General features: G+C 40.2%; 1 protein-coding gene across 1 annotated transcript in view; it reads left to right on the top strand.

The window, feature by feature from the left end:
- pcdh11 (protocadherin 11) overlaps positions 1 to 18342 on the top strand; it is a 624709-nt gene extending 606367 nt beyond the window's left edge. The window contains exon 6 of the mRNA XM_061930581.2: positions 16361 to 18342. Within this exon, the coding sequence (XP_061786565.1) occupies positions 16361 to 16818 (458 nt within the window). The 3' untranslated portion in view covers positions 16819 to 18342. The remainder of the gene's footprint in view (positions 1 to 16360) is intronic.
- Positions 18343 to 18660: the final 318 nt, after the last annotated feature.

Raw genomic sequence — 18660 nt, 5'->3', positions numbered from 1 at the left:
GGATCGGTGCGGCGTCTTCAGTAATGCGGACGCTGTATCGATCCGTTGTGGTGAAGAAGGAGCTGAGCCGGAAGGCAAAGTTCTCGATTTACCGGTCGATCTACGTTCCCATCCTCACCTATGGTCATGAGCTTTGGGTCATGACCGAAAGGACAAGATCACAAGCGGCCGAAATGAGTTTCCTCCGCCGAGTGGCGGGGCTCTCCCTTAGAGATAGGGTGAGAAGCTCTGTCATTCGGGGGGAGCTCAAAGTAAAGCCGCTGCTCCTCCACATCGAGAGGAGCCAGATGAGGTGGTTCGGGCATCTGGTCAGGATGCCACCCGAACGCCTCCCTAGGAAGGTGTTTCGGGCACCGACCGGTAGGAGGCCACGGGGGAAGACCCAGGACACGCTGGTAAGACTATCTCTCCCGGCTGGCCTGGGAACGCCTCGGGATCCCCCGGGAGGAGCTGGACGAAGTGGCTGGGGAGAAGGAAGTCTGGGCTTCCCTGCTTAAGCTGCTGCCCCCGCGACCCGACCTCGGATAAGCGGAAGAAGATGGATGGATGGATGGATGGATGGATGGGATGGATATATATATATATATATATATATATATATATATATATATATACTAGTGATGTGCTATCAGGGGAGGCAAGTACATACATATGTATGTATGTTTGTATATATATATATATATATATATATATATATATATATATGTATATATATGTATATATATATATATATATATATATATATATATATATATATGTGTGTATGTATATATATATATATATATATATATATATATATATATACAGTGTTGGGACTAACGCGTTACTGTAACGCCGTTAGTTTCGGCGGTAACTAGTAATCTAACGCGTTTTTTTTTTTTATTCAGTAATTTAGTTACCGTTACTACATGATGCGTTACTGCGTTATTTTACGTTACTTTTGATGTAGTATCGGCTAGAAACAGAAGCGCTACGGTGTCGTTCTTCTGAATCTTCCTCTGTCACAAGCCGGAGAGAAGAAAAGAGGCGCGGTCTATGTGTGTGTGTGGGGGGGGGGGGAGGCACACAAGTTGTTGTCACGTTCAGTCCACACACAGCGTGGTCATGGCGAGCGCAATAACGGAGGAGCTTGAACGCCCCCGCCATTGAATCGGTGTGTTTATAAGTGCAGACTCGGTTGTGCAAAACGAGGGTTTTAAACACATGCTGAACGTGCTTGAACCACGTTATGACATCCCGTCGCGCACCCACTTCAGCAATAAGATTGTGCCAGATCTTTATGAGCAGGAGAAGAAAAAAGTTGTGGATGAACTATCCCGAGCATCATCTGTTGCGCTCATGACAGACGGGTGGACGTCCAGCGGAACTATAAGCGCTCACTTCATCACAGCAGACTGGGAGATGAGAAGACACGCCCCCTCTACGAGAGTCACCTTGCGCAGGTACTGACACAAGCAGTGGAGGACTGGAATATAAAGATATCCCAGTCACACGTGATAATGCCAAAAATCAAATAATTACAGAGAATGAGGCAGGACTGGGACCACAGATAGGTGCTTTGCACATGTAGTGAATTTGGCATCACAGAAGGGAATCTCAGTCAATAGGATGGAGCGCCTCTTTGGGAGGATCAGGAAGGTTTCTTACTTCCACCCAAGCACAACAGCTGCTCATGTGCTTAAGACAAAGCAAGAAATGCTAAAGCTGCCTGCTCATACATGATGTCCCAACGAGGTGGAACTCCACTTATGATATGTTGGAGCAGCAGGCAGCTATATACTCTGCATTGACCCACAACACCCTGAAGACAAATGTCACCCTGTCTGATGATGATGTGAGAGTGGCAGATGAGGTCCTCCAGGTGCTTAAATCCCTCAAAAGTGTTCCATCTCTACTGAGCACTGAAACTTCACCATCTGTGTCAATGATCCTGCCACTGAAAACAAGTATTCTACAATCCATGGCTCCAAGTGTGGAAGACAGCAGCATCACTCCAGATGTCAGGCTTTATTTCACTACCTATGTTTCAAGGAAGATGATGTTTCTTCTTATGTTGCACTTAAACGTGTTTTTTATTAATGGTCATTGGTCCAAGTTTAAAGAAAGGAGGAATGCCTTTTATGTTGCACTGTTTTTCATTAATTATGTTAAAAGGAAAATAAAAATGCATGTCAAGTTGATCAACAGATTGTATTATTCTCCAGTGCAATAACAGTACTGAAATGAAGACAAAAAGGGCATTAATGGGAGCTTTAAAAAAAAAAAGAAGAAAAAAAGAAGTAACTAAATAGTTACTTTTCAGAGTAACGCATTACTTTTTGGTGTAAGTAACTGAGTTTGCTTTTGAAATAAAGTAACTAGTAACTGTAACTAGTTACTGGTTTTCAGTAACAAACCCAACACTGTATATATATATATATATATATATATATATATATAGATATATATGTATGTATATATGTGTAATATATATATATATATATATATATATATATATATATATATATATATATATATGTATGTATATATGTATGTATATATGTGTAATATATATATATATATATATATATATATGTATATGTATATGTCTTTGTGTGTGTTTGTGTGTTTGTTTGTATTTCCACACAGACACATGTATATGTGCGGAACGGAATACAATGATTTGCAAATCCTTTTCAACCCATATTCAATTGAATGCACTACAAAGACAACATATTTGATGTTCAAACTCATAATCTTTATTTTTTTTTGCAAATAATAATTAACTTAGAATTTCATGGCTGCAACACGTGCCAAAGTAGTTGGGAAAGGGCATGTTCACCACTGTGTTACATCACCTTTTCTTTTAACAACACTCAAACGATTGGGAACTGAGGAAACTAATTGTTGAAGCTTTGAAAGTGGAATTCTTTCCCATTCTTGTTTTATGTAGAGCTTCAGTCGTTCAACAGTCCGGGGTCTCCGCTGTCGTATTTTACGCTTCATAATGCGCCACACATTTTCGATGGGAGACAGATCTGGACTGCAGGCGAGCCAGGAAAGTACCCGCATTCTTTTTTTACGAAGCCATGATGAATGTGGCTTGGCATTTTCTTGCTGAAATAAGCAGGGGGCGTCTATGAAAAAGACGGCGCTTAGATGGCAGCATATGTTGTTCCAAAACCTGTATGTACCTTTCAGCATTAATGGTGCCTTCACAGATGTGTAAGTTACCCATGCCTTGGACACTAATGCACCCCCATACCATCACAGATGCTGGCTTTTGAACTTTGCGTCGAAAACAGTCTGGATGGTTCGCTTCCCCTTTGGTCCGGTTGACACGATGTCGAATATTTCCAAAAACAATTTGAAATGTGGACTCGTCAGACCACAGAACACTTTTCCACTTTGCATGAGTCCATCTTAGATGATCTCGGGCCCAGAGAAGCCGGTGGCGTTTCTGGATGTTGTTGATAAATGGCTTTTGCTTTGCATAGTAGAGCTTTAACTTGCACTTACAGATGTAGCAACAAACTGTATTTAGTGACAGTGGTTTTCTGAAGTGTTCCTGAGCCCATGTGGTGATATCCTTTAGAGATTGATGTCGGTTTTCGATACAGTGCTGTCTGAGGGATCGAAGGTCACAGTCATTCAATGTTGGTTTCTGGCCATGCCGCTTACGGGGAGTGATTTCTCCAGATTCTCTGAACATTTTGATGATATTATGGACTGTAGATGTTGAAATCCCTAATTTTCTTGCAATTGCACTTTGAGAAACGTTGTTCTTAAACTGTTCGACTATTTACTCAAGCAGTTGTGGACAAAGGGGTTTACCTTGCCCCATCCTTTCTTGTGAAAGACTGAGCATTTTTTGGGAAGCTGTTTTTATACCCAATCATGGCAACCACCTGTTCCCAATTAGCCTGCACACCTGTGGGATGTTCCAAATAAGTGTTTGATGAGCATTCCTCAACTTTATCAGTATTTATTGCCACCTTTCCCAACTTCTTTGTCACGTGTTGCTGGCATCAAATTCTAAAGTCAATGATTATTTGCAAAAAAAAAAAAAAAAAATGTTTATCAGTTTGAACATCAAATATGTTGTCTTTGTAGCATATTCAACTGAATATGGGTTGAAAATGATTTGCAAATCATTGTATTCCGTTTATATTTACATCTAACACAATTTCCCTCGTCATATGGAAACGGGGTTTGTACAATATACATGTATAAATATATGTATGTATACATGTATATGTATATATACACATATACGTGTGTGTGTGTATAAATATAGACTGTATATATGATGTTTGTGTGTGTGTGTATATATATATACTGTATATGCATACACACATGTATATGTGCGTATATATACATGCATATACAAGCAGTAGAAAATTGATGGATATATACATACATTTATATATATTTATTTAATTATATATATATATATATATATATATATATATATATATATGCACATACACGTCTGTGTGTGTGCTTATATTTGTATATAATATGTCTGTGTATACGTATATAATGTTACAGTGGACAACAATGTTAAATATACCTGTTGAATAAATCCTCTGCCGTGTTTAAAATGATTACTTAGGCCTACCACGCTACTGTATTTTACTGTTGGTCAATACGGTGGTAGTTGGAGAGTTAAGAAAAGTTTGAGAAACACTGCTCTAATGCACGTAGCTTCACGGCCGACAAAACTAAACACAGACGGTTACAGACCGAGGTAGCGCTTAGCTCTCAGAAGCCCGTGCGATGTTTGCCTCCAATACAGTACATCAAATCAAACATTACCTTGAAGCCAAAATAAACCGAACAGGAGAGAGGGTTTTTTTTTTTTATTCGGCTTTTAGCGGAGCCTGAATTACACATGGCAAACGAAAGCCTTATAAATATTTAAAACCCTGAAATGAGAAAATAAGCTTCACAACATTTTCTTCTTCTTTTTTTTTTTTATCCGGGGTTTGCAAATTGCACGGCGGACTATTACGGGAATGCAATTTGTCTTACACGACAGACTTATACGTCTAAGTGGAAGATTCGAATGGACACTATAGGGAAGCGTTTCAGTGGTTTGTTTTATTACATTTCCGCAGCGTCAGTGTTTGGAGTCTGTGTTTAACCTGAGCATACAGGCGGAAGGTTAGCTGAAGGAGGACACGGGGTTGTTTCGATCGGCATGTGCCGCGGTGCCACACCAGCTCCAAAGCTGCTAAAAGTGTGCAGTCGTTAAGATCAAACTTCGGCACTGCAACGTATCTAATTATGACCGAGCCACTAATTTAGCCCGCAGGCTGTTTGGAATCAGATTGTGAACTGAATCGTCGCTTATCCGGGTGAGGCCGAACTCACATTAGATGTTTAATTGACTAAATGACTATCACTTTGTTTCCAGCAACTTAAATGAGAGGAGCTCTGCCTGCCCCCGGTTTTTATTTTGCTGCGTTCACGTCGTCCGGAGAGGTGTGCGATTCTTCCCGGAAGCTCCGCAGGGTACGGTGTGTTTTCCCGCTGAATACGAAAGACGGCGGCGGCATCACAAGGAGGCTGCGTGGTACTTTCAACTGACAAAAGCTGCCAACGACATCACTCTGTCCAAACTGTCCCTGCGGAAATAGGGAGTAGCGCGGGCCAGCGCCTGGTGGAGGAGCTGCATTCCAAACGTGAAGGATGAGGACCCCGCCGTATAGTCGCCACCAATCGTAGCCCTCAAAAGTTGAGAAGACTAATGATGTGTGTTTCTGGTCTTGTCACCTTCTCCCGAAGGGCAGAAGGGCGACACAACAGTGCGGCTGGATCAAAAGAGACGTCGGAGTTGTTGTTTTTTACAAGAGAGTGTCACTATACGGGACTGCAGTACCTGGAGGAGGTCAAGTGAAAAAATTAGGCACTCCTAACTCGGAGGAGCCGAACCACCGTCTTAGTGCATTAGTGCATTATATTTATATAGCGCTTTTTCTTTACATTGTGAAACCCAATATCTAAGTTACATTTAAAGGCCTACTGAAATGCAATTTTCTTATTTAAACGGGGATAGCAGGTCCATTCTATGTGTCATACTTGATCATTTGGCGATATTGCCATATTTTTGCTGAAAGGATTTAGTAGAGAACATTGACGATAAAGTTCGCAACTTTTGGTCGCTGATAAAAAAGCCTTGCCTGTACCGGAAGTAGCAGACGAGCAGTGTTGGGACTAACGCGTTACAAGGTAACGCGTTAGTGTAACGCCGTTAGTTTCGGCGGTAACTAGTAATCTAACGCGTTATTTTTTATATTCAGTAACTCAGTTACCGTTACTACATAATGCGTTACTGCGTTATTTTACGTTACTTTTTATGTAGTGTAAAGTGTGTTTTATCGGAGCACTGCTGTGTCATCGTTCTGATTCTTCTTGTGTCACAAGCCGGAGAAGAGAGACATGCGCTTTGTGTGTGTCTGGGTGTGAGTGTGAGTGTAGGGAGGGAGGAGAGGGGGCGGGGCGTGTCTGATCATGGCGGAGCCAGAAGTCGAGTTTGCTAACATGGAGATATTTTCACTACTTTTCTTTTGTCGAGCACAAAGAAAATAACATTTTAGTTAAATGTAAATTGTGCTTTGGATCAAAGATCCCATCTACTGCCCAAAACAACAATTCAAATCTGCTGAAACAAGCTACATAAGCAACATGCTTCGACGAAGCTAGTAAAGAGAGATAGAGACTCCAATGACACTTCACCTCCACCTCCACCACTTAAGGATTAACTCTGCCTCTGCTCATCATTCAGCACTGAAGGTACACACACTCTGTCAATCAATGTTCCCTCTAATTTGTCATGTGTGTGAGCAAACGCAAAAACTCCCTGAGCATTCAGTGGAGCCCATGTGAGCAACATCAGACGTGCACACTGTGGCTACACCAGCAGCACACCTGTCCCAAACCTGACTAAATAACAAGTTCAATCTCCATTCATCCATCCATTTTCTACCGCTTGTCCCTTTCGGGGTCGCTGGAGCCTATCTCAGCTGCATTCAGGCGGAAGGCTGGGTACACCCTGGACAAGTCCCCACCCATCGCAGGGCCAACACAGATAGACAGACAACATTCTCTTATTATTATAATCAAATGACAGCAGTCATTTACATTTCTAATATAAGTGTTTAGGCCCACTTACAATGACAATAACAAAAAATGTTGTATTTCATGAACTGTGTACTTGTATTTTTTGTCTGGGTGGAGGTCCTGCTTTAGAAATATTTTGTACCCCTTTCAGACATTGCATTTAATTCCCATTAAAACATTCACATGTTGCACAATGAGATGTAAGCAGGGGATCATGTGTACATTCCTGCAACTTCCTGTTTGTAAAAAATATATATCTTTATTAGTATGTATTTAATATACTAACAGCATTTAATGATTAATATTTATAAATTAAGATTCCTAATAAATGACACTAGAATAAGCACACATTTGATTGGTAAATCATAGAGTAACGACCTGGAATTACACTTTATGTGTGGTGTTTTTTTTTTTGTGTGGCTGTAAACACATCACTGGCTAAGTGCCATATGTGCATGTGTTGGCGCAAGTGAGAAAGAGCGAGCGGCTGCTGTTGATATAACAGTGATGTGTTTATGGCCGACAATAAAGAGTTTTGCTCAGTAAAGTGATGGATGGAATTCATGTCCTCAAAGCGTCTCGACAGACGTATTATTATTTTTGAACAATGATGACGAAAACGGTTTTCTCTGTCGTGTCCGTGTCGTGTCGAAAATTGTTATGCGCTTATTTTTTTATTTGATTTTGTGCGTGGCATAGATTTGCCGTGCGCAGAGGACGCTTGAGCAGTGCGCAATTGCACAGGCGCGCTCCTTAGAGGGAACGTTGCTGTCAATTCTCTTATATACTCTTTCATTCTAGACTTCTAGAGTGTTTGATTATCACATCACTCTAAATGTATAGACTATAAAGTTAACAAACATAAAGGGTGAGCCTAGTGGGCCAGGCCAATCTTTCCTTATCTCTAAACTAAAACTGGGGAAATGTGTAGAGTGTTCTGGGCTTCAGACATGATTTTGTGTCAGAATTTCTTGAGGAAAAAATGCCTGGTTAGGCTTTGTGTATGTAGTGTGTGCCTTTCTTGCTTTACAGCTATGCTGTTATTATGCTGTTTGTTACTTATGTATGTTATGTTGCAGCTATTTAAAATAGTTTTGTCAATTTGTTCTGGCCAGAAACAAATTGGCCTTTGTAACATATCTTTGTCTTTGTGTGTTGTATGTCGACCACATTGCTTAGCAGAGTTCAGTGATATAAATGCATGTCAAGTTGATCAACAGATTGTATTATTCTCCAGTGCAATAACAGTACTGAAATTAAGGCTAAAAGGGCATTAATGGGAGCTTTAAAAAAAAAGAAGAAGAAAAAAATAAGTAACTAAATAGTTACTTTTCACAGTAACGCATTACTTTTTGGTGTAAGTAACTGAGTTAGTAACTGAGTTACTTTTGAAATTAAGTAACTAGTAACTGTAACTAGTAACTGGTTTTCAGTAACTAACCCAACACTGCAGACGAGTAGCGTGACGTCACAGGTTGTGGAGCTCCTCACATCTGCACATTGTTTACAATCATGGCCACCAGCAGCGAGAGCGATTCGGACCAAGAAAGCGACGATTTCCCCATTAATTTGAGCGAGGATGAAAGATTTGTGGATGAGGAAAGTGAGAGTGAAGGACTAGAGGGCAGTGGGAGAGATTCAAGATAGGGAAGATGCTGTGAGAGGCGGGTGGGACCTGATATTCAGCTAGGAATGACTAAAACAGTAAATAAACACAAGACATATATACTCTATTAGCCACAACACAACCAGGCTTATATTTAATATGCCACAAATGAATCCCGCATAACAAACACCTCCCCCCTCCCGTCCATATAACCCGCCAATACAACTCAAACATCTGCACAACACACTCAATCCCACAGCCCAAAGTACCGTTCACCTCCCCAAAGTTCATACAGCACATATATTTCCCCAAAGTTACGTACGTGACATGCACATAGCGGCACGCACGTACGGGCAAGCGATCAAATGTTTGGAAGCCGCAGCTGCATGCGTACTCACGGTACCGCGTCTGTGCATCCAACTCAAAGTCCTCCTGGTAAGAGTCTCTGTTGTCCCAGTTCTCCACAGGCCAATGGTGAAGCTTGACTGTCATTTTTTGGGAATGTAAACAATGAAACACCGGCTGTGTTTGTGTTGCTGCAGCCACCGGCCGCAATACACCGCTTCCCACCTACAGCTTTCTTCTTTGCTGTCTCCATTGTTCATTGAACAAATTGCAACAGATTCACCAACACAGATGTCCAGAATACTGTGGAATTTTGCGATGAAAACAGACGACTTAGTAGCTGGCCACCATGCTGTCTCAAAATGTCCTCTACAATCGGTGACGTCACGCGCAGGCGTCATCATACCGAGATGTTTTCAGCAGGATATTTCGCGCGAAATTTAAAATTGCACTTTAGTAAGCTAACCCGGCCGTATTGGCATGTGTTGCAATGTTAAGATTTCATCATTGATATATAAATTATCAGACTGTGTGGTCGGTAGTAGTGGGTTTCAGTAGACCTTTAAACCGGTGTGGGTGGCACTGGGAGCAGGTGGGTAAAGTGTCTTGCCCAAGGACACAACGGCAGTGACTAGGATGGCGGAAGCTGGGATCGAACCTGGAACCCTCAAGTTGTTGGCACGGCCACTCTACCAACCGAGCTATACCGCCCCCGTCTTACATTCTTTCTTCCTCTGTCTGGGTGTGTGTTAATTCAGGAGAGTACAACCTGACCATGTTAGGAGATGTTCATGTTTAAGTGACCGGAAAACAACCTCTTTAAGCTGGAACTTAAATGTTGACTGTGGAATGTTCCAAATAAGTGTTTGATGAGCAGTCCTCAACTTCCTCAGTCTTTGTTGCCACTTTTGCCAGCTTTTTTTGAAACATGTTGCAGGCATCAAATTCCAAATGAGCTAATATTTGCAAAAAAAATAACAAAGTTTTCCAGTTTGAAACGTTAAGTATCTTGTCTTTGCAGTCAATTCAATTGAATATAAGTTGAAAAGGATTTACCAATCATTGTATTCTGTTTTTATTTACCATTTACACAACGCGCCAACTTCACTGGTTTTGGGTTTTGTATGTATACTGGTAAATGTGTACTAGCTAAAGTAAAACATTTAAAAAAGACTTTGTGTTCGAGACCACTAAAGTATTTGTTTCTTCACTGCGCCTTAGGCAATTGCAGGCATGAGTTCTTAGATGAGCTCGGGCCCAGCAAAACCGTCAGCGTTTCTGGGTGTTGTTGATAAATGGCTTTCGCTTTGCATAGTAGAGTTTTAACTTTCACTTACAGACGTGCCAACTTCACTGGTTTTGGGGTTTGTATTTAGACTGTCGGAAATAAAACAGACGTCTATTCAGCAATGACGTTTTATTACTTCATAATTTCTGGATGACTTAAGGGGCTGATTAAAACACACAAATAAGATAAATTTTGGTGTCTACTGCCAATTTCTAATATAGAACATACATGTATATATTTCCCATATCAAAAAACCTTTTTGCAACATGCATTTTCTTGTGTCTGGATCAATTGGTTCTGTTGTCTCTATCGTGGTTCTTTACCGGAAAACAACCTCTGTAAGTAACTTAGATGTTGACGTGAATATAGACATGGAGTCTCTCCTCCAGGATAGAGCTATCACTTTTGCATTCCGACGTTTGAAGTTATTGCCTCTTCTCGTGAGAGAGTTAACCCAGTCCACATGCGAATGTCCAACTAAGGCTCATTAATTTATTATTTGGCTCAACCATTATTTACTTAAACCTGGTGGTTCGCTTTCTCCAAGTTGAATATGAACATTCACCATATGTTCAACATGATATGAGTCAATTAATTCACTTCAGTAACACAAACGCATTGTTGTGGTTTGCAGTCCTGTCATGTGTTTATGTTAAAAGCATCACCTTGTTAAAACAGGGAAGGATAAAATCGCAGGCTTGCTGTAGCTCCAACTCAGCATCCATTTTTGGCCTTAATGAAGTTGGTGACCCTCTGAAAGGTGACACTTGTATACCACCCAAAGGATTTATACGCTCCTGGTCCCGGACTCTAATTCAATAGGGGAAGGACTCCACTTTGGGCATGCTGCACGCCACAACATAAGCTCTACGAACATAACTGTGATTTAAAGGAGATGTTATTTAACAATAGTTTATTGTTGTGGTTGTATTTTGCAGTGGTTTAGAACTGTGATTTAGCTCTTCTTGTGGTGTTATATAGGGTAACCACAATATTAGGGGCGCCTCCAAACACCCCTCATCATTTTAAAGCTGTTTTTGTTTTAATTATAGATGTTATACTGGATCCTATATTATAAAAAAGTTACAGTAGGAAGCGCTTTACTGTATCATTAACATACTATGAGTGGGCAATACTAGACATTTTGGCATTGATTGGATATCAAGTAAATACAGGCCCATGATCACCAATACCTATACTAATACTTAAATGATTTAGATTTTTTATTCGTTGATCACGATTATAATCTGAATACAACACAGAAACATTTTACACAGAAAAAAACCCCATTAAATTCTAATAAATTATATATGTATATATGTATATGTGTCTGTATATAAATATGTATATACGTGTGTGTGTTTATATGTGTATATATATATATATATATATATATATATATATATACATACATACATGTATATATATATATATATGTATATATGTGTGTGTATATATATATATATATATATATGTATGTATATATATATATATATATATATATATATATATATATATATATATATACACATATATATAAATACACACATATATATATATATATATATATATATATATATATATATATATATATATATATATATATATATATATATATATATAAATAAATATACATATATATCTGTATATATAAATCTGAGGCGGAAATATTTTAAGCACTTTGGAGCGTTTAGAATATAAAATATCCGATGTGTGTCACTTGAGGGCAAAAACATCCGATTTTGTGTGCAGTGAAAACGAGGCCATAATAACAAAAAAGCTGCAGTTGTATTTTTTAAATGACGAGCTTTTGTCAAAAGAATTATCTATTAAACGGCCTCGGGGACAAGATGCAGACTGGACTATTGATGACCTGTGACCAAGCCTAAATGAATGAAACATTCATGTAATGCCCTTCAAACCATAAACAAGGTGCCCATAGTCTGCAACTCTTTGTTCATCGAGCAAAAAGTCATCCCGGGGTCTGCAACCCATTCCATTATTTATCGCATTCTTACTTATGCAAATATACTAAATAATTTCTGGGTGACAGCTTGGAGGCGAGGCCTGGAGGAGTGACGTGATGTTCCAACCAGGACCTCTCACGGCCGAGGAGACACAACAGTGGTTGCCTGGGCGCACGCTGTTTTACATTCTAATTATCTGGCTTGACAGGCTTTATTGCCGAGGCCTCACTGCAGACTCGTTCCACATGTGATGTCAGCGCGGGGATAATGAGATAAGATCGCTTCAGAGCTTACAGCCTTGCCGGGACGCCTCCTGGTTCATTTTCCCTTCCCCTCGTCCCGACGTCGCGGCTTGGACACTTGTCGCAATTACGCCTGGGCGCTGTGGATCTTTTTAACGTTCCTTTTTGACGGGATTTAGTCTGGACTCGGGAAGTCCAGGCGTGAAGTGCATTTTGAGGCGTGTCTCGCTGACAGTGACGAAAATAAACGTGTGTGTGTGTGTGTGTGTGTGTGTGTGTGTGTGTGTGTGTGTGAATGTTCATTAAATATTTAATACAGAAAAGCCAATCTGGGATACAAACAGTGACTTTTTTTTTCAAAGTCTAATTAAACTACAGGGAATGTGTTGCACGTTGTAGGTAAACAGACGGCGCCCTGGGAATATCAATGGAAATTAAATGCTCCGCTAATGTTCTCCTCATTACACGATGAAACGAAACATTTGTCACTAACTTTCATTCCGTTCAAAGGCTGACTGACATTTTGTGGGTCAGCCACTGACGAGACGACGGCTTCACTCGTTTTTGATTCACGATTCGTCACGGTTAATCCTCAAACTTTTTACCTTACAAAACACTTGGCTCTTGTTGCGTCTGCCCAGTATTCCCTCTCGGGGAATTAAAGTCACTGGTCAATCCCAAATTCTTTCAGATGACATATATGTAGAGTAAGAAGGACCATCAAGACAGAATAGGAATATTAACAAGTTTTGCTGAAGCTTCAGGAGACCAGCCCACATCAATACAGTCATACCATCATCTCTGGATGGTCTAACATTCAAAAGGAAGAGACAACTGCTTGCATACAAAGAAAGCCCCCTCCCTCTCCAAAAATTAATACAGGCTCATGGTTCTACTACAGATAAGATATAACGGAGTACTCCAACTCCTGCATTGCAAGCCTTCTGTCATGACTTGGTCCTGAGTGTTTGCTTTTCCGAGATGCAACGGAAAGTTGGCTCAGGCGAGACGGGAATGTGAGTACATTTTTTATTTAAAGACTATAAATACAAAACAAGGAAGTAAACAAAAGGCGCGCACAATGGCGGAGAACAAACTATGAAACCAAACACTTGCACAAAGGCAAAAACTATGAACAACAAAAAACACTAACTGTGGCAATAATTAACAAAACTTACTTGGCATGGACAAAAACGGCATGAAAAAGCGCAGCAAGGGTCATAAGTATGTGGAGAGTATAAATGTGGGGATGTCGTCAGAACGACAAACTGAAAAGAATGAACTTAAATACTATGGACATGATTAGTGAAAGCAGGTGCGTGACTCAAAACGTGAAACAGGTGCGTGACGTGACAGGTGAAAACTAATGGTTGCTATGGTGACAAAACAAAAGTGCACAAAAAGTCCAAAAACCAAAACGAACATGACCAAAACAAAAACATGATCACACAGACATGACACCTTCAAGGTAAAACACACAGTTTACTTGTGGACATAAAATGAAAAAGTAGAAAGAGTACAAATGGAAAACCACTATCGCTTTAAACATGACCATGGATAAAGAAAGAACTCTTAAACATATATGCATTCTCCACACTCTCCAAGTACTTCCGTAATGACCAACGTTGAAATACAGTAGCAAAGTAGGCCTAAATATTAATTAAAAACAAGACAAGGGTTTTATTGAACAAGTACAGTAAATACTATGGCTGTAAATATATTTTCAGATTACTGCATTTTTCGGACTATAAGGCACACTTAAAGTCCTTTTCGAGCCTAATGTACGGAATAATTCTGGTTTTGCTTACCGACCTCGAATATTTATTTATTTTTTGGTACATGGTCTAATAAGTGTGACCAGTAGATGGCAGTCGTACATAAGAGATATGTGTCGACTGCAATATGACTCAAGTAAACAACACCAACATTTGATATGTTCCATTTGAAATATAGAAAATTACAAACGGCGCTCAAAAATCTATCAAAAAGTTTTAATACGACTTTGGTAAGCTATGAAGCCGCACCGCTTGATGTGCTTCAACATACGAGTATTATTATGGTGTGTGTATAAGGTAAGACGTATTATCTGGCGTTTTGTTTTGCAATATTATGCAAAAGCAACTTTTCATACCTTCTGGTACCTGCTGATCTGTATTTGGGATCTGCATAAATCCTGAAAAAGTGTGCGCTTCCGCCTGTATTGTCTTCTTTTTATCTATCTTCTTGTTATGGGACATTCATCCTCCACTGTTGTCATTTCTAATATAAAGTAGTGTAAAGTTCTTACTTATATCTGCCAGTAAACTCGCCATGAAGGCGCTAAAACATACCGGTGTAGTGAGTTTACATAATTCATCCAAGGAACTTTAGTAATTAGAGACTTCCGGTCGGACGGTTTTTCACGGGACACATTTCCGGCGTTGTTGTTTCCGGATGAGGAGATGCCGCTACGTTATTGATTTAAGTAAAGTCTGAATATTTTGACAATTCTTCCACACCCGTCCTTGCACACCACACCGCTACAACAAAGATGACGGGGAGAAAACGCTGTCGAAGGTGAGCCACGTAAATAAGACCGTCCACAAAACGGCGCATCCGGAAGCGACTGTCAGAAAGCGGCTTGAAGATGATCCGTAAAACATCATCCATGCAACATTTTGACCAAAGAACCACCATTACATGTTATGTAGACCACAAGATAGTGTTTTTAATTCAGAAAAATAAAAATAGTAATATGACTCCTTTAATGCGCCCTATAATCCGGTGCGCCTATATATGAAACGAGATAAAAAATAAACCATTCATCGGCAGTGCGCCTTATGGTCTGGAAAATACGGTAATCGTGGTTATTTGTAACGATTCTTAATCATTTAAAAAATAAAAAATAAAAAAAAACGATTTTTTTATTTTTTTTATTTTTTTATTTTTTTCAACCTCTCCTGTCCAGCCACTCAGGCAAATCATATTGTTGATGAAGATATTTGACTTTTTTAAATGTTTGGGTAAAATTGTATTAACAAAACTAGTTTTCTTATCAGTAATATATACATTAATCAGAGTTGTGTATCAATTTTATGGAGGAACGTAGTTAGAACTGGCATCCAATGTTATTAAAAATTTATGGATTTTGAATCGAGAGTCGTTTTGAATCGAGAATCGGATTGTTCCACCCAAGAATCAAATCCAATCCAATCGTGTGGTGCCCAAAGATTCACAGCCCTATTAGGGACCACTGTGTTTTTGGCTCATCCTTCACGAGAATGCACGACCGACCTGAGAAGAGAAAGAGATGATACATTATTATTTTCTCACAGATGGTACCTGGTGGTTGTTTGAGCACACTGCAGCTAGTCCTGGAGAATCCCACTACTTAATGCTTCAGTCACATGCAAGATTCTTACAGGAATGAGGCAAAGTTACAGTCGTCCCTACTTTAGGCCACTGTAACATGCCACAAAGTTTGAATAGTAACACTGTGTTTGAATATTGAATGAAGTGATTCTTTGGCATACCACTAGTAGCAGAGCTGTGAGAGAGTAGGGCCAACTAATTTTCAGGGTGGCGTAGTCACGTGACGGGCTTTAGACCAATCAGAGACTGGCCATAGCCATAGCCATAGTCTTTCTAATCAGAGATTGGCCATAGTCTTTCTGATTGGTAAAAAAAAAACCCACGTGACGACAGGGTGCCATGCTGGGGATTAACTCTGAAATTGAGTTGGCCATACTCTCTGGCTCTGACTTGTGGTACCACAGTTTGAGAATCCCTCCTCCAAGTATTGGCTTAACAAAGTTATTTCTGTTTCCAGCCATCGAGGTGAACCTCCAGAAAGCCTTGGCCGAGGCCTCCGAGACGTGCACCCAAGAGTGTCTGATACTGGGCCACTCCGACAGCTGCTGGATGCCGCCCGTCCTGGCCCAGTTCCAGAGTCCGGTCGGCGGAAGCCCAGCCTCCACCCCAACGTCCGCCGCCATCTCTGGTACGCTGCCGTCCTTTGGCTTCCAGCAGAGCTGCGCTCGCGGGGCCAAGGCTAGCATGGGCAGCCTGGGGGTCATGGATGGCCGCCACACTCTGGGCAGGTCCGTGCCGAAAAAAGACGAGCTGGACATAGGGCTGAGCCGGCCGCAGTTCTACAACACCTTGGATAGACACTGCGGTAATAAGAAGGAGGACACCGTCAAGGTGATCCCCCTGGCGAGCTTCTCGTCCCCTGGAAAGCAGACGGCGACTGGCAGCAGCTCCTACCTACATGAGCACCAGCTGTAAGAACATTGGCCCGGCATCTTGTACATGTGACTCCACCCAGCTTTTTTTCTCGGTGTCTCTGCTATGTGTGGAAGTATGCACCATTCCAAGAAGTAGGACCAGCTCACCTTTACTAATTGACACGTCAACAAACTGGTTTCATCATGAACATGATACTTTTCTGAAGAGCCTATACATAATAATCATCACAATAAGCGGCACATCTATTGTGTTTTGAGCATCCCACATCAGAGACAATCTTATTTGAACTCAATCGTGGACATCATGGACTTATTCTTCGGACCGGTCAAGAACAAAACTGCGTGATAGTGTAGAAATACTGTATAGACCTGAATATAAGACGGCATACAAAAACAGACTGTGGAAAAAAAAACGAATAGTCTTATATTCAGGTGGAGTCAGGGAGTCTTCTCTCCCAGCAGAGCTTTTCTTCCTCTCACTCACACACACTTTAAAAAGACAGCGAGTCTTCTGTTTGGTTCAATACGGTCAGTTATTTATCATTTTATAACAATGATTCGGCCGAGTTCTAGGTTCCGGGAATATCTCATTTTAAAGGGAACGGATGATGTTTTCGTCTTTTCTGACTTGTAAAAGTTGGTACAATATCGGACAGTCGTGTAAAAATTTTTTTTTTTAAATGCCGTCAAATCATAAGGTTCATGCGTTTTGCCAAGTTTTGAAAGCCTCCGCCTGCTGTGTTTTACAGTCTTGCGCTGTTGTGATGTCACAGCGAAGTGGACGTACACCAACATGGGATGTTTTTAATGCAGCTCTGCGTCAATCGGATCTTATGTTTCAAAACGTTATTTCCGATCGGGTCTGGGGAAAAAGGACAACTTCAAGATATACATTTGAAGAACGTACACTTTCTAAAGATAAATTGTGATACTTTTGGAGAAGGAGGAGCATGGTTTCATTTGCAATCTGGGAACATCTAGCAGACAGACTCAAAAAACGGGTTATAAAAATGACTACGGAGGAAAATTTAAACCAGAGCACATCCAATACATATTTAGACTTTTTTTGACCTCAGGGCCTAACTTTTTCACCACAGAGGGGCCCGGGACACACAAATATTAACACTGAATTAGTAATCTTACTCTTCAATTTAATGGTACTCAATAATTATGTATAACCTACTCGCAGCTTAACTGGATAAAGCTTGTCAAATGATATGAAAACATTAGTTAGTCACAAATATTATTGTTCAAGGCTTCCTAGCAGGCACAAGACTTTGATACAAAGTTGATTATACGTACAAGACTTCGAAACAACGTTGCAAAATAGTTGTATTTGTAACTTGAGACAACATTGATCTCCTACGTTGGATCCGCGTTGTTGGTTGGGAAATTACCAAATATCAATGGTCAAATTAACGTCCCAACCTGACATTGAATAAACGTTGTCAAAAAGCATGTTGTTTCAACATTGTATTTATGTTGTAGAATATCGGTTGGGAAATTACCAAAATTCAATGGTCAAATCAACTTCAGAACCCAACATTGATTAAACGTCGTCAAAAAGCATGTTGTTTCAACGTTAGGTTGTGGCGTTGATTTGACCATTGAAATTTCCAAGACAATATTCTACAACACAAACCTAATGTTGAAATAACATGCTTTTTGACGACGTTTAATCAATGTTGGGTTTTGGCGTTGATTTGACCATTGAATTTTGGTCATTTTCCGACCAATATCCTGCAACACAAACCTGACATTGAATAAACGTCGTCAAAAAGCATGTTGTTTCAACGTTGTGTTTGTGTTGTAAAATATTGGTTGGGAAATGATCTAAATTTAAAGGTCAAATCAACGTCAGAACCCAACATTGATTAAACGT

Source organism: Nerophis lumbriciformis, linkage group LG36, assembly GCF_033978685.3.
Source record: "Nerophis lumbriciformis linkage group LG36, RoL_Nlum_v2.1, whole genome shotgun sequence".
In the NCBI taxonomy this organism is placed as follows: Eukaryota; Metazoa; Chordata; class Actinopteri; order Syngnathiformes; family Syngnathidae; genus Nerophis; species Nerophis lumbriciformis.
The sequence above is the reverse complement of the archived record's forward strand: the minus strand, read 5'-3'. Positions and strand labels throughout refer to the sequence as shown.